Source organism: Schistocerca cancellata, chromosome 8 (genome assembly GCF_023864275.1).
Source record: "Schistocerca cancellata isolate TAMUIC-IGC-003103 chromosome 8, iqSchCanc2.1, whole genome shotgun sequence".
NCBI lineage: Eukaryota > Metazoa > Arthropoda > Insecta > Orthoptera > Acrididae > Schistocerca > Schistocerca cancellata.
The window spans coordinates 39,321,499-39,337,523 of NC_064633.1; the positions used below are offsets into that span (position 1 = coordinate 39,321,499).

The 16,025-nt window shown below is 42.2% G+C and overlaps 1 protein-coding gene across 2 annotated transcripts in view; it reads right to left on the reverse strand.

The window, feature by feature from the left end:
- The window catches only part of LOC126094491 (phospholipid-transporting ATPase ID), a 530,930-nt gene that overhangs the window by 29,092 nt on the left and 485,813 nt on the right, over positions 1-16,025 (reverse strand). For both annotated transcript variants that reach the window (XM_049908899.1, XM_049908898.1), the window contains exons 18-19: positions 12,037-12,260; positions 4,315-4,540 (exon numbers count right to left, since the gene is read on the reverse strand). In XM_049908899.1, coding sequence (XP_049764856.1) covers positions 4,315-4,540; positions 12,037-12,260 — 450 coding nt within the window. The remainder of the gene's footprint in view (positions 1-4,314; positions 4,541-12,036; positions 12,261-16,025) is intronic.

Sequence of the window (16,025 nt, forward strand, 5' to 3'; positions counted from 1 at the left end):
ATAAGGTGTAATATAATCAACAAGAATAAGGTTTTGGCTTAATCAAAACATGATATCTAGCACATAATGTGCTTCAATCAGATAAGGAAACATTTCAATGCTCTCTTGCCATCTGTTTTGAGTTTCTGTGAGTCTGTTTTATTGTTTAATCATGCCATCAAACATTCCCAAGGGCAGTGTTTGGTTTGCATAAAAAAGTGAGCAACAAAATCCACTCTTGATGCCTGATGAGAACAACTTGGGATGATGTTCAAATATTGTGGAAAGGGCAAATAACCTGACTGCAAGTCCAAAAACTTTTAAATCATGAGTTCTGCTGAAGAAGGATCACACTCAACTTCTAGTTTATGTTCATATCCACTGTTCAACAACTCCTCTAGAAACTGTCTTTGCTCATCTCATTGTTTATTATTAATGATGTGTGTATGAAAATGTATGGAGCCATGAAAAGGCAGGCAGAATATCAATAAACTGCTTGGCTACCAGACAGAAATCACCACCTCAAAGCTGACATTCAACTCCACTGGCACAGTACTATTAGATAGGCTTTGAACATCATGGAGCACCTCAGAGTTAGATTTGTTCCAAACATTCACAGTGAGGAGACCCTCAATGATGTATAACTTTTCATAAAACAACAATATATAATACATATTTAAAAAGGAGGGAGATGTGCTACTGGCCCTTCCACATATCCTAACTGAAATGGTCATCATTCAAACTCCCACGGCTTGGCACCTCTTTGCTTGGTGAGTAATGATCTGCTCTCATACATGTATTTTATCTCATACATGCATTTAACCTGGATTTTCCTTGTGTGTTTACTAATGTAAAGAAAAAACACTACACCAGAATGGAGGCCACCATCTTCCAACACAAATATGTTCTGAACTAGCTGAGTACCTGGGTACCGTATTTACTCGAATCTAAGCCGCACCTGAAAAATGAGATTCAAAATAAAGGAAAAAAAAATTTCCCGACTGAAGGAAAAAAGTTCTCAAATCTAAGCCGCACCTAAAATTTGAGACTCGAAATTCAAGGGGAGAGAAAAGTTTTAGGCCGCACCTCCAAATCGAAACAAAGTTGGTCCACTGTAATATGAGACACAATTTAGGTTGAATGAATGACGATACAGCTACAGTAGTTTGGTTCGAGTCTTAAGCTAAGCAGTTATGCTTTACCAGGTAGCCATTGCTATGCGTCAGGCGTTCCGTCTGTATTTATACGGGTACCATTCCTTTTTCACGTGCTTCGTCTGGTTTGAATCGATTGCTTATTTTGCTTTGATCTGATAAGTGCCGTTTTCTTTGTTATAGGTGTTTACGTCACTCTAAGCTGAAAATGCATTACTGTACTGTGTCATGCATTGTTTGTCGCATTCTGATAGTGCGTGTTTACAGCCTGTCGCTGCTCGCGGCACGGCTTGCTTTTGTGTGCGCTAAAAAAAAAAAAAAAAAGCCTCATTAGCAAAACAATGGCAAGAGACTGCTATTTGTTGTTACTTACACTGCTGCTTTCTTTGATAATGATCAACAAGAACCAAATAATAGACTGCATATGATAGAACATGTTCTGAACGAGAGTTAGGCGAAAATTTTTCTCTGTTTGAGAATCTCTGCGGCCACTTCTTTAGTACATCAAATTCTGCACAGAAATTAGAGTCATCTTAGATTTAAAAATCTAGTCAGTTGCCGTGCTTCATTTCTGACTGTATCACTATTAGGCGTAAGAATAATACGAATATAAACATAACACAATACATATATTCTTCCGTGTTTGCTGTTGTGTCACTCTAGTTTCGTAGTTTATTAGGCAGACAGGATTTAAATGAGATAGCAGTAAACATGAAAGAATACATGGCAAAATGTTTATATTTGTATTAGTCTTATGGTGAAGAGAATACTACATGTGATTCACATTTCATCAGGTTCCTATTAGCAACAATCTCTTCTCACAGGCAGAAAAAATTCAGAACGTAGAGTTGGCCATATTGACAAACATCCCAAACAGTCTTGCCAGTCAGATTTTCGTAGTATATTGAAATTCTGCTACATTCCAAGATGAACAATACGGAATTTGTATTTACTTTGTTGGATAATGAATGAAAATGCAGTGGTCGAAACTCGGGGCGGAGAAAAAAAGCTCGTCTTCCACCTTCTTTTTAAAATTTATTTACTGACGCAGAGGTTTCGGCGCCAGTATTTATCTTCGTGCCTGCAAAGCATGCCTGTGTAGTGCTACATATATTCGACGGCAGAAGTTAGTTGTGGCGGCACCTGCCAACATTTTTCAGAACTTCCACTTGCTTTGCACTCGATTCCAAGCCGCAGGCGGTTTTTTGGATTACAAAAACCGGAAAAAAAGTGCGGCTTAGATTCAAGTAAATATGGTATACATTTATTACAGTTCTATTGGTCCACCTCCTCCTTTCCCCCTGTCCATCTCCTCCTCCCTATTCTCTGTACCCATCTCCTTTGCCCCCTCCCCACCCACTCTGTCATCTCCTCCTGACCCTATCTCCATCCATCTACTACCCACTTCCTCTCTTTGTCTATCTGCTCTGTGCATCTCCTTGCATCCCTCTGTGTCCTATCTCCTCCTCTTTCCTTCCTCCTCCTCCTCCCCCCCCCCCCCCCTCTCTCTCTCTCTCTCTCTCTCTCTCTCTCTCTCTCTCTCTCTCTCTCTCTCTCTCTCTCTCTGTTCATCTCTTACTCCCACTTTCTCTCTCCACATTATGACCCCCAACCAACAGGACGTTTCTGGTTCTTAACCCCCCCCCCCCCCAAAAAAAACACACACACACACACACACACACACACTACTACTACTACTACTACTACTACTTTCTTTCCAGTCAGTAACATGTGTACCAAGTTTGACTGAAACTGGTCCAGTGGTTTAAGAGGGAGATGTGGAGCATACATACATACACTCATTTTTATAATATGTACGAATTAATGTGATGAATTAATGTAGATATGTAAATACTCTTGGATGTGATGCAGTAAGACAGCTTATAGTTCACTGTCAAGTACAGGTTATAATTACTTCACTTTCTTACTTCTTTCTTAAGTAATGAGTAATAACACATCTCAGCTCTTGCCGGAGAAATAGCTTAGCATTCACCCAAATTACTGTACAGAAATCAGAAATATCTAGAGAGAGAGAGAGAGAGAGAGAGAGAGAGAGAGGAGGAAGGGGAGGAGGAGCAGAGGAAGAAGATTCTCTGAATAGTCAAAATACCAAATTTCAGTTATTTAAAGGAGGGATTGTCCATCAAAAACACTATTTATAAAATGCACCAAATTCACAATTTTGAAGATACGGCAATGAAATTTTGTACCATGCTTTACTTGAAATTAACATATTTACTGCATTGCATTAATGTGTATTTAACTTTTTTCATGGAATTAAACATTTTATTTTCACAAATAATATATGTGACTAATAATTCTAGCCTTTGTAGAGTCTGAGAAAAAGAAACATCAACATTAAAAAACATAATTTTCAGGAAATGCTCTTTAAAGTTCAACCTAATGTTTTCTCTTATGTCACCTCTTCAGAAGGCCCCAGACTTGTACTCAGAGTCCTCTTTTCCTTCAAGGCTTTTCTTCTGGCTCCTTGTTTTCTCCCTTCTTCCTTTACATACTGTTCAACTAACTTTTCAGTTGCAGAGAGGTGTTGTAAATCTATTTCTTTCAAGATGTCTGGAGTGAAATTTCCTATCTTAATGCCCATTCTCCCTAATACCACCAGGCTCCCTACATTCCCATCTTAAAATACAAGAACAGCATTGTAAGTTGCAATTCTGACAAACTTTGCGCTCAAAATTTGCTTTCAGGGCATCGTTTCAATGTGAGTGAATTCAGACACTCATCTGGATTCTGCGTTTTGCTGTGAATACAGTTTTTAAAAGTTCAGGATCATCCAGAAACATGCAAGTGAGCTTGGCAACATCCAGGATACAACTGGAAGTCTCTCCTTGTGAATGTAGTTAACAAAATTGTTGTTCAATGAGATAGTGTTGAAATGTTGCTTTAAAAAGAGGGCACGGCAGTAATGTCGCATCAAACGTTTCATTATTTTCCAGGCACTTCAGATGTGATTTCATCACTGAAACTTTGGGAACCAGTTGTTCACGTGTTCTACCAATAAATAAAACATAAATTTAAAATTGACATTCTAGGTCAATTACTTGCTTCAAAAAGACCTGCCACCCACTCACTACCTTGATACACATAATTTATATTTAAAGCAACATGTAATCATAATTTGTTTCATAATCAAAGCATCACATTTGTACATACAACTTACCATATGGGATAAGAAACAGAACACACGATGTAAATATTCCATGTAATGCACTCCGAAAGAATTCCATCTTATTGAAGAGCAGGTTTGTATGTCCAGGAGTGTACAGTTTTGGGTACAATATGCTGTTACGATCATTGACATCCTGGTCAAAGATCCCCAGCGCCAGCACTGGTAGCGAAGTGTAGAAAAGGTTATAAACTGAGATGAACATAGGGTCGAAAACAGTCTGTAAAAGCACAAATCTCTATTAACAGTAATCTTCTAATGGCAGGTACCATTCAACAACAACTTATAAAAAATACAAAAATGATTAGAGATACCCTCAAGTAAGCCGAAATAAGTCGTTTAACTTTAAACAATAAAAATTTAATCTCCTTTAAAATAATTTACTTCTACTTTACCACATTCCTGCCACATAATTCACTATGGCTGGCAGGTAGCATTAAATGTCAAAGTGACAATTTATATATGTTCTACACATATGATAGAAGAAACAGCTTCAAAAAATGGATCAGAGATATGAAGGCAGTGGGTAATGTAACTATCCCCGTTTCTGTTATTTAAAATTTCTCTTCCGTCATTGATTTCTCTAGTTTTCAAATCTCAGCTGCTAATAATGCTTCAACACTAATTTTCCTCACAGCCTATCCACATTCTCTTGTGTGGAACAGTCTTTTTTGACTTGTACATTCGAATTTCTGAACAGCTTTGTTTTAATGCACTTCTTGTTTGTGGCCAATGACTGGACCTCTCTACTAAAAACTAGCAACTTATGTACCATTTGTACATCTCCCTTGCTTGTAGTAAATGTATAATGAACTTAAGAGTGAGTAGTGGCTCAGTGTAAATAATGATATAGTGTTGCAGCTGTCAACAGATACAGAGGCAAGCTTCATGTCATTTTCATTTAATATACTATCAAAATTAGTAGCATCATTCAGTGCCAACTGGTCCGTCTTCCCCATCTCAGATTAGGTTGAAATTAACACTCACCAACATAGTTCCACAACTTTTTAATCCTGGTATGCAATATCTGAGTCACTGAATTTGTTCAGGATGTCTTAAGTGATAGTCCAAATTTTCTGTCATTTCTGAAAAAACATTATACAGTAGTTGTGAGCAGTCTCCCTGTGAAACTTGCTGCATCAACTCCCTGGTAAGTGTAATAACCATCTTACAAATTGAAAGATTCAAGATTGACAAGTCTCATTACTGTGGCCATTCAAAGTTGAGAACAAATTTGTCAGACTCAGTATTTACTGAAGGTTGGTCATTATGCTTCCCTAAAGAAAAAGCTTTGGGAAGGTCTCCTTGTGTAATTATGTAAAGTTCTTCCTAGCCAGGAAAATCACAAACATCTATGCATTACACTCACTCAGTTTCACAGACATTTTAAGATAAAATGGTTCTAAAAAATTTTGTTCCAAATTTCACTCCTTTCTTTGAGATTCCTATATTCCTATAAGAGATGGGGAGGTACTCACAGAGAGACTAGGGACATGTGGAAAATACTGAGGAGGAGGAGGAGGAGGAGGAGGAGAAGAAGGGAAAAGATGACAGGACTTGCATTAATGAATGTATACAACAAATAACTGATAACTGAACACATTGTGTGCAAGTGCTACTCTGAGATGGAGAGGTTGGCTTCAGAGAGGAACTCTTACTGGGTCACTCAAACCTGTCAGAAGACAGATCAAAAAGAAAGAGGAGGGGTAAGGGGTCAGGAGAGAGAGGTGGGGGTGGGGTTAGAAAGGAAAGTTACCAAGCGTTTTCAAAGAAATAGCCCCAGGGAGAGGGGGGGGGGGGGAGATCACACCCCCTGATTTTTTAGCTTTAATAACCAGAAGTGAATCGATATTTTCCACCAATCTCCAACACTAGTAAAACATGCCATGAAAAATGCACTCTGACAACTCAGACTTATGCCGCCACCATCAAATGGCAACCCAGCACTATCAGTGCAGGTAAAACCGGCTCCCCCCTAAGCATATCGTCCTAAAGAAGAACAGATACCATGCCTGTCTGCCTCCACTGTGGCTGCTCTGGACACATTGCATGCTTCTACAGAGAAAGTAAATGAGTGTTTGAAAAGTATTACACAGCAAGACATCAAACATCACAACAGTCCCATTCATGCCAGTCAAATGCAGACAATTACCGTCTACCTGTGGGATGAAGCCCATCCCAGTAGTCCAGACACGGTTATTCCCAAACACGTTGTAGTTGTTCCCTGTATACAGGTATGAGCTGCTCACCTAGCTGCCAAATTCAAGGAAACTAAGCAAGGCAACCCTCTATGGAGGCTAGGCTGCCACAGATGAAAATCCTCCATGGACGACAGTCACTAAGACGTCAAGAAATTTCGCTGATGTCATTATTAACAGTCAACCTGTCCAGGCACTAGTCATCTCAATGGCTACCTTTTCTGTCATACTGAATGCTTATCATTGACAACTAAAGAAGACTATGTTCCATGATAAGAAAGTGACTGTACTGAAAGTTGCTAATGGGAAACACATCCAGCCAACAGGAACAGGTGTAGCAAGGATAACTATCAGTGACAGAACCAAACCCATTGAATTTGTCATCTTAGCAGAATGTGATCAGCAATGTCATTCTCAGATGTGATTTCTTTTGCAGACACTACAAAGAATCTTAGACTGCAGGAGATCAGATCTCCAGACTGACAAAGCTACTTCAACAAGCAAACATAACAAAAATTGCCCTGCGTGTTGTCTTCCACTGGAGACATTGCTATCCCACTGTCACCAGCGAGACGAGTTCCAGTCATCAATTGAAGTGTTCAGTTAAACTGTAAAGCTTTTTTTGGGCTCACAAAAGAAATCTACACGCCAGCAGTAATCATAAACATTGTAGCTAGTCAAGGAGAACTTTGGATCAGTAAATGTCATGAGCAGTCACAACTCCTCCCTAAAGGTATGTGCATAGGGCTTGCTGAACTAGTGCATGAAGTGCAGTTTAGTGAGACTAAAAAAGAAGTGTGCTCTGCTAGCACTAGAGACAATACACAAGAGGAAGCTACTATCGAACTGCCAATAGCGTCTGGCCTGACAGAGCAACAACAATGGCGAGTGTCAGCAGTTCAGTACCAATTTTTGGATGTTTTCAATTCCAGAGTGGAGGAAAGAAATATCAAGCAGTCCATGATAAAATATCATATCAACACTGAGGATCATCCACCAATTAACCAGCACTCATGTAAGGTGTTGCTGAAAGAATAATGGATAACCCAGCAGGAAGTGAAGAAAATACTGCAAGCTGACATCATTGAAACTTTCAGAACGTCCTTGGTCCCCTCCTATGATCTGTGTGAAGGAGGATGGCAAATGTTTCTGCATCGACTACTGACAACTGACCAAAATCATGAAAAAGGTTGTCTATTCATTGCTGCATACTGGTGACACCCTCCTCCACTTGAAACAGGGAAGGTATTTCTCAACTATGGAAATTCAGACAGGCTACAGGCAAACTGAAACTCATGAGGCTGACAGGGAAAAGGTTGCCTTTGAACACCAGCAGGGCTTCCTGAATTTGACGTTATGCCCCTTGAACATTCCAGCCACCTTCGACACATTAATTAGATGACGTATGTTTGCTATCTGGATGACATTGCTGTTTTTTGAAGACATCTGAGGAACAGAGGAACATTCAACATGCTTAACAACTGTGTTTAAGTGTATTGAAGCTGCAGGTCTCAACCTGAACCTGAAACAAGTGCCTCTTCATCACCAAAGAAAAATCATCGAGCCTCTTGTGAATGACGAAGTATGACTCAATCTAGAGAAAATAAAAGCAGTCTGTCACAGATTTTCTGATTCCTTGGTACACTGGTGATAAGAGAGATTTCATCAGAATGTGCTCGTGCTACCAGCTACTCATATAGGACTTGTGTACCAAGGCACAACCCTTGCAAGAACTATTACAGGAAGATGCAAAATTTTCCTCAAATGAGAGGCAAGAAAGATCTTTCTTTCTTTCTCCCTGACTAAGTGCTATCATCATCTCCAGTTCTAATACTGAGACACAATAATGCCAAAACAGAACTTCACACCAATGCTAGTGTGCAAGTTAGGTGCAACTGCAGTACCAATTTCAGGAAGTGCTGAAAAGTAGGGAGCTTATGTTTCGTGATTATTCTTGAAGTCCGAGATGATCTACTCTACAGCCGAGAAAGAGTGCCTTACATTTGTTTGGACTGTCAACAAGTACCAGCCACATTTATTTGGCAAACCATTCATCTTTGTGCTGATCCACCATTCTTTTTGCTGACTGACTAACCTGAAAGATTTGTCTGGTTGACTGGTGAGACACATTCGATGTAGCTCCAAATAACTAAGTAAGATGTGCCACTAGCTTTCACATCAACAAGAACATTTATTTACATCAAAGTCAAAAAGAACACTTATGAAGATCTATTTCTACTTAACACACAGCCCTATCCTCCTAACCCTGGACAACCTCCAACAGTATAAGAAATATCCTTTATCATTTAGCTACAATATAGCAGGTCAGCAACTGGAAGCAGTTAAATCCATAAATTATCTGGGAATAAGCATTAGGAGTGATATAAAATGGAATGATTATATAAAGTTGATCATCGGTAAAGCAGATCCCAGACTGAGATTCATTGGAAGAATCATAAGGAAATGCAATCCGAAAACAAAGGAAGTAGGTTACAGTACACTTGTTCGCCCACTGCTTGAATATTGCTCACCAGTGTGGGATCCGTACCAGATAGGGTTGATAGAAGAGATAGAGAAGATCCAATGGAGAGCAGTGCGCTTTGTTACAGGATCATTTAGTAATCACGAAAGCGTTACGGAGACGATAGATAAACTCCAGTGGACGACTCTGCAGGAGAGACACTCAGCAGCTCGGTACAGGCTTTTGTTGAAGTTTCGAGAACATACCTTCAAGCAGTATATTGCTCCCTCCTGCGTATATCTCGTGAAGAGACCATGAGGATAAAATCAGAGAGATTAGAGCCCACATAGAAGTATACCAACAATCTTTCTTTCCACGAACAATACGAGACTGGAATAGAAGGGAGAACTGATAGAGGTACTCAAAGTACCCTCCGCCACATACCGTCAGGTGGCTTGCGGAGTATGGATGTAGATGTAGATATAAACAGTTTGACTGATCTGGTAATCTTTATCAAAATGTGGGACCACTCTTAGGGAATGACGATGTTGCCAATTCCAATTTCTAGCTTCTAATTCTAGTGACAGTCTGAACTTTATGAAAACTCCTGAGTAGCAGTAAATAGTTTATACTAGATCTTTAATTCTTCTACTAAATCAGCTGACTTTGAGGACTCGCTACCTCTTATTATAGTAGTAAGTCTCCCCCTTCAAGGAAGGGTGCTGGCATGGACACACTGTCATCAGTCAGGGAGATGTGTCTCAAACTGAGTGTGGCTACAGTGCTTACAAGAACAGTTTGAAGTCTCTGCTCATTCTTGCTTTGCTCAAGTACTTTATTAAGGCATCATTTTACTGAACCAACTATTTTTTCTCAAAAGTTTCCCCACCAAACTGCAAATGGGGCGATGGACTTCTACATGATTCTCCTTCGGGCAACATACTGGTGTGCTCAATAGGATGGAAGGATTGTCCATAGTTCCAACATTTCTCAGTTAGCTGCCTGAAACGTCTTAGCATTGTAACTGTAAATTTTATGCAGGACACCTCACTTTGAATGGCTAACAATAGTTTATCTGCCATGGCAGCAGTAACAAGCTAAAGGCGGATAGCTCTGTTTACTGCACAGGAAAACAGAGCAACTGAACACTTGGTAACAAATCTTCCAGTTTTAGAGAATACAGGTCCTGCAAAATCAGTTCCAGGGACTTTGAGGGATTTGAGTGGTATCACCCCATCCCTATGTAGTGAGGCCTCTTATTTCTTAACCTGCAATGCAATGAGCTATTTTGCTTGTAGACAGTGATGGAGGGCACATGTTATATAACACGAGAGACATGTAAAATCCAAAATAATGGTCTAAGTTCAAGATGTTCAATTTGAAGGGGAGATTATATATATAATTACACCAAACTGATAACAATCCCTGTAGTGTTTCTGTAGAGACTCCTCACAAAAAGATAATCAGGATATTATACCCAATGAAGGATGATCAACTTGACCATCCTTTGCTGGCCAGTGTCCCCACTCAGATGGTGATGTGTATGTTTGAATTTCAGTAACACTTTTACAAATAAATGCTTCAAGGTGTTGGGTTCTGATTGTACCCATGGTGGGTCTACAGAGCAGTCAGTCGAAAGTGTTGCTTTGACGAAGCCACAGTTGGTAACATTGCAGTAAATATGCTGCAGCTTGCAATTTGATATGTGGTATTGCCACTATCTTGACTGTGCTAAATAGTTTTTATTGCGCATCAGGTGCGTATAAGTACAGTACACTATCAATTATTTGGTATAGTATGGAGGAGAAGATGCATGAATAATCGAGGAATTTTCAAACATGTATTCTTAGCTTAAAAGTTTACAAAGTTCTGTGCATAGTTGTCATAGGCTTGTTTATTTCTTAAAATGGTCTGCGATGTTTCTCCGTTCCTGAGAGGAGGTGACGTTTTTTCCGCACAGCATTTTGAATTTTTCTTGCAGCAATAATGTCACTAAACTGAAACACCCTCTGGCCCATATAATCTAGAAGGGAATCAACAGACTGCAATGCAGTATGACGACTGACTAGGTCACTGACTTTATCCCCACTTTCACATTCACTGTCCTCTTCCTTGTTTTGTTGTGAAGTAGCAATTTAGGCATCACTCATGTACTGGAAGAGGGGTTGATATCCTTCAAACTTCAGCTACTCATTCAAGTTTTACCAGCCAAGATGATTAGCACACTAGACTTGCATTCGGGAAGACGACAGTTCAAACCCACATCTGACCATCCGAATTTAGGTTTTATACGATTTCCCTAGATCGCTTCAGGCACCAAATTCTGGGATGGTTCATGTGAAAGGGCACTTCCTTTCCCATCCTTCCCTAATCCAATGGGACCGATGACCTCGCTGTTTGGTATTCACCATTAAGTGAGCTTGCCCCATCATCTGTGAAGAGCAGCCTGGGTATTTGTTCCTTGTTTCTCTAGCAAAGATATATGCAATGAATACTGTGTGAGCATAGCATCCTTCCATAATCATACAGCTTGATCATTTTCTTTTCATAAAAGATTGCTACTTCAGTTCACAACAGGCATTATGTCCCACAGCTTGTCGTCAAATTCCTCACAAACTACAACTTTGTGTTCTGAATTAATATCATGAGCATAGAGATGAAAGGAGGAAGTCACTGCACATTTAAGAGATCCTTCTGAACTACTTCATGTCTTCCCTGTATATTTCATTCAGAGATATCAGTTTGTTACTATTCTGATTCTGTCCTTAATTTCTTTTTTATTTTCCAATTGTACCATGTATAAAAAATACAGAGATTCAAAACAGTGCTTCTGTGTTAGGATTATCTTTTCAACTTAAACAAATAAATTAATAAATAACACACAGTATTTCTTCACACAGTCTAGTGGTATGACAGGTAATCAATAATGTAACCATAGCACGCAAACTGCAATGTTTCTAAAGTATATGAGCAGTATATATTGGGAGGGGGGGGGGGGGGGGGGGGGTTAGAGAGAGAGAGAGAGAGAGAGAGAGAGAGATATCATAATTTTCTTACCTGTGCACTAAATCCACAGAAGAAGGCGAACCAAAAATGGCACAATGTGAACGCAAAGTTCTTATAAAAAAAGTATCGAAGAAACTTGCACATGCGGTAATAGGACCATCGGCCATGAACTAGTAACAGTCGCTCAAGGAACCTGAACTGTGCTATGGAGTAGTCCGACGCCAACACAGCCTGCATTCCTTCTTGGCCACTGATGCCAACACCAATGTGTGCAGCTACAAGAAAATATTTGTACAATTACGTCTATGAAACATTCATTCTGACAAGTGAAAATTTCTGTTATAAAGTTAATAAATTAATTAATAAATTTGATTTAAAACTTGAAATGCTTTATTTTTCCTACGAAATAATATGTTAGTCCCCATGCAATAATGCTTTAACCACTAGGATGCAGAATCAAACACTGAAAGTCCTGGACAGAACAACAACAAATTTGAAACAGTAGATCGCTACTTACCACATAGGAGGAGGTGCTGAGTCCTGAAAGCTGAAATATTTCTAGTATTCTTTTTCATTGTGCTTGTTCACGATTCAATACCTCCTCTTAAAGGATGCAGAGTGTCACATTACTAAATACAGGAAGAGCACAAAACCAAGCAGCATCTTCAGAATGGGGAATAACCACTATACATGTACCAAAGGAACAGATATTGGGCACACTCGTGTTCTTGTTATACACTAATGAGCGGAGCTCGAAACCTCCGCGAAAAAGCGGCCGAAGGCATTGGAGACATCCTCAGGGGCCACAAGGACGTCATTCGCGACCGTCAAGCCAGAAACTGGTGAGTGGACCTTAGTGCCAGATAGCCGGCGCAGGCTACCCCTGACAACAGAAGAAGGAGTAAAACTGTTGAAGGTGCTTGTGAAAGCAAACCAGCTGGCGTTCTTGCTTTCTTTAATAATATGATGACACTGCTCACGTAATCATTTATAACTGATACAATTCGCCACTGTAGGGTGGCGTTTAAAGGTGCGTAAAGCACGTCGACGAGCACGTAAAGCATCTCTACATGCTGCGGTCCACCAGGGGACCTGTACACGACGTGGAGAAGAAGTAGTGTGAGGGATGGAATATTCAGCAGCAGTGAGAATGACTTCCATGAGATGTGCGACCTGACTATCGCAGCTTGTGAAGGTTTGATCCTGAAAGGTCGCCCTGGAAGAGAAGAGCCCCCAGTCTGCTTTGGAGATGTTCCAACTAGTTGAGCACGGAGAGGGGGTATGATGCAGGAGATGGTCGCTCGAATATGTATCAGAAAGTGCATACCACTCAAAACGGCATGCAAGTTGGGTAGTACATATAGAGAGGTCTAAATGGGAATAGGTGTGAGATGTGTCCGAAAGAAAAGTACGGGCGCCAGTATTGAGGCAGACAAGATTGAGTTGGTTGAAAAGGTCTGCTAACAGGGAGCCCCTCGGGCAGGATGCTGGAGAGCCCCAATGGGGATGGTGGGCATTGAAGTCTCCAGTTAACAAAAATGGTGCAGGTAGCTGAGCAATAATTTGCATCATGTCTGCCCTGGTAACGGCAGACGACGATGGAGTGTAAATGGTACAAATGGAAAATGTAAAAGTGGGGAGAGTAATTCGGACGGCAACTGCCTGCAGGCCGGTGTGCAATGTGATGGGATCGTAGTAAATATCATCCTGGACCAGCAACATAACCCCTCCATGAGCCGGAATACCTACCACTGGGGGTAGATCAAAACGCACAGAGGTGTAGTGTGCCAAGGCAATTTGATCGCATGGGCGTAGCTTCGTTTCCTGGAGGGCTACGACGAGCAGACAGTGTAAGCGGAGCAGCAACTTTAAGTCCTCTCGGTTGGAGCGAATGCTGCGAATATTCCAGTGAATAAGTGCCATCGTGAGAAGAAAAGGAAGATGAAAGAAGGGGTCACCTCGAAGGCCGCTGAGGGCCTGGCTTCGAGCGAGCACTGCCGCCGCTATCAGTAGGCGGACAGTCATCGTCCATTGGTTCTATAGGTTCATCGGCCATCTTGTTAAGATGGCCGGGAGGGGGAGCTTCCTCTGCAGGTGAATGGCCAGATGTTTGGCTACCAGCGGTGCGTCCAGGCAAAACGGATGACGGCCTGGGGCGGCAACCGCTGGGTGGCGCAGGAGAAGAAATGTGCCGTGGCGGAGAAGGAGAACTGTGCTTCCTATGAGCCTTCTTGGAAGGTCGTTTAGTGGAAGTACCAGTTGATGTCTGGGAGTTCGAGGTACGTAGGAAGTCTGCACGGGACGGTTCCTTCTTGAAGGCCCGTGCATCTGACTTCTGGGTCTTCATCTTGGCAGAAGCTGATGAAGGTGCTTATGTCTGAGGGGTGACGGGAGGAAGAGGAGACGTCTACTGCGCGATCTTAGCACTGGCCGAACGGACGACCGTGGTGCTGAAGGTCAGATCGCATGTCTGTGTCGCCACCTCCCTGGTAGTCCAAGGAGAGGTGAGGACAGTACTGTATTTCCCCGCTGGGAGCAGCGTGGGCCTCCTACTGGCAAATAGCTTGCGAGCAGCCGAGATGGACACTTTCTCTTTGACCCGAATTTCTTGGATACAGCGTTCTTCCTTGTAGATGGAACAGTCACGGGAGGACGCTGCATGGTCACCCTGACAGTTCACACAACGAGGAGACGGAGGTGGACAGTCACCCTCATGGGCATCCCTGCCAGAAGTGACACATTTAGCCGCATTGGAACAAGACTGGCGAGTGTGATTAAAACGCTGACACTGGTAGCAGCGCGTAGGTGTCGGGACATAGGGGTGAACAGAAATAACCTCGTAGCCCGCTTTGATGCGCAACGGCAGCTTAACACTATCAAAGGTCAAGAAAAGTGTCCGGGTCGGTACAAGGTCATTGTTGACCTTTTTCATGACCCTATGGACAGCCGTCACGCCCTGCTCAGCGAGGAAAGACTGAATCTCCTCGTCAGTCAATCCGTGGAGTGATCTAGTGTATACCACACCAAGAAACAAATTCGAAGTGCGGTGAGCCTCCACCCGGACAGGGAACGTGTACAGGAGTGTGACCCGAAGCAGTTTTTGTGCCTGAAAGGCGCTCTCAGTTTCTAGTAACAAGGTACCGTTATGCAACCTGGTACAAGACTTGACCGATCCGGCTATGGCATCTACGCTCTTCTGGATAACGAAAGGGTTGACAGAGGAAAAATCCTTTCCGTCCTCAGATCGAGAAACTACGAGGAACTGTGGGGCAGGCGGTAGTACTTTTGTCACTGGTGGCTGGTCAAGTTTCCGTTTGTGGGCAGAAGTTGAGAGAGAAGAAGAAGAGAAATCCATTGCGGAGGAATCCCCCATGATTGCCAGCGTCTCCGATGGCGCGCTCCTTCCTATTGGGGACCCTCTCAGAGGGCACTCCCGCCTTAGGTGAATGTTTACACCTCAGGTCACACCTCCCGAGAAACAGTCAGAGGGACCAATCGGCATGGTCAGAAGGTATCAGCTCAGGCAATCACCCCTCCCTAGGCCTGGCCTTTACCAGGGGGTACGTGCGTGCCTTACTTGTCTACCCAGGGTGGGGAATTACGCGTTACCCCATCACCGGCTACGTGTGCGAACGCATGGGTCGGCCTTCAGGCGCGCACAGGGAGGAAGGATGAAGAGGAAAAAGGAGAGAGAGAGGGAGAGAGAGGACAGACTGTCTCAAACGCCGAGGCGGAGACCAGAGAATGCAAGGAGAAGAAGGCAAGGAGAAGAAGGCAAGGAGAAGAAGGCAAGGAGAAGAAGGCAAGGGAAAGAGTAAGGAAGACAGTGAGATGGAAAAGAACAAAGAAAGGAACCAACCAAAGGAAGGAAGAAACGAGAAAAAGTGAAAAACCAAAATGACCGCAAATATAGGTCGTGGAACCGTCCGTCTCCAGACGCAGGCACTAACTACCCCCTTGAGGGGGAGGGACTCCTTTTAGTCGCCTCTTACGACAGGCATCAGGAAGGGCACTTGGGCACCTGGCCACCAACTGTCACT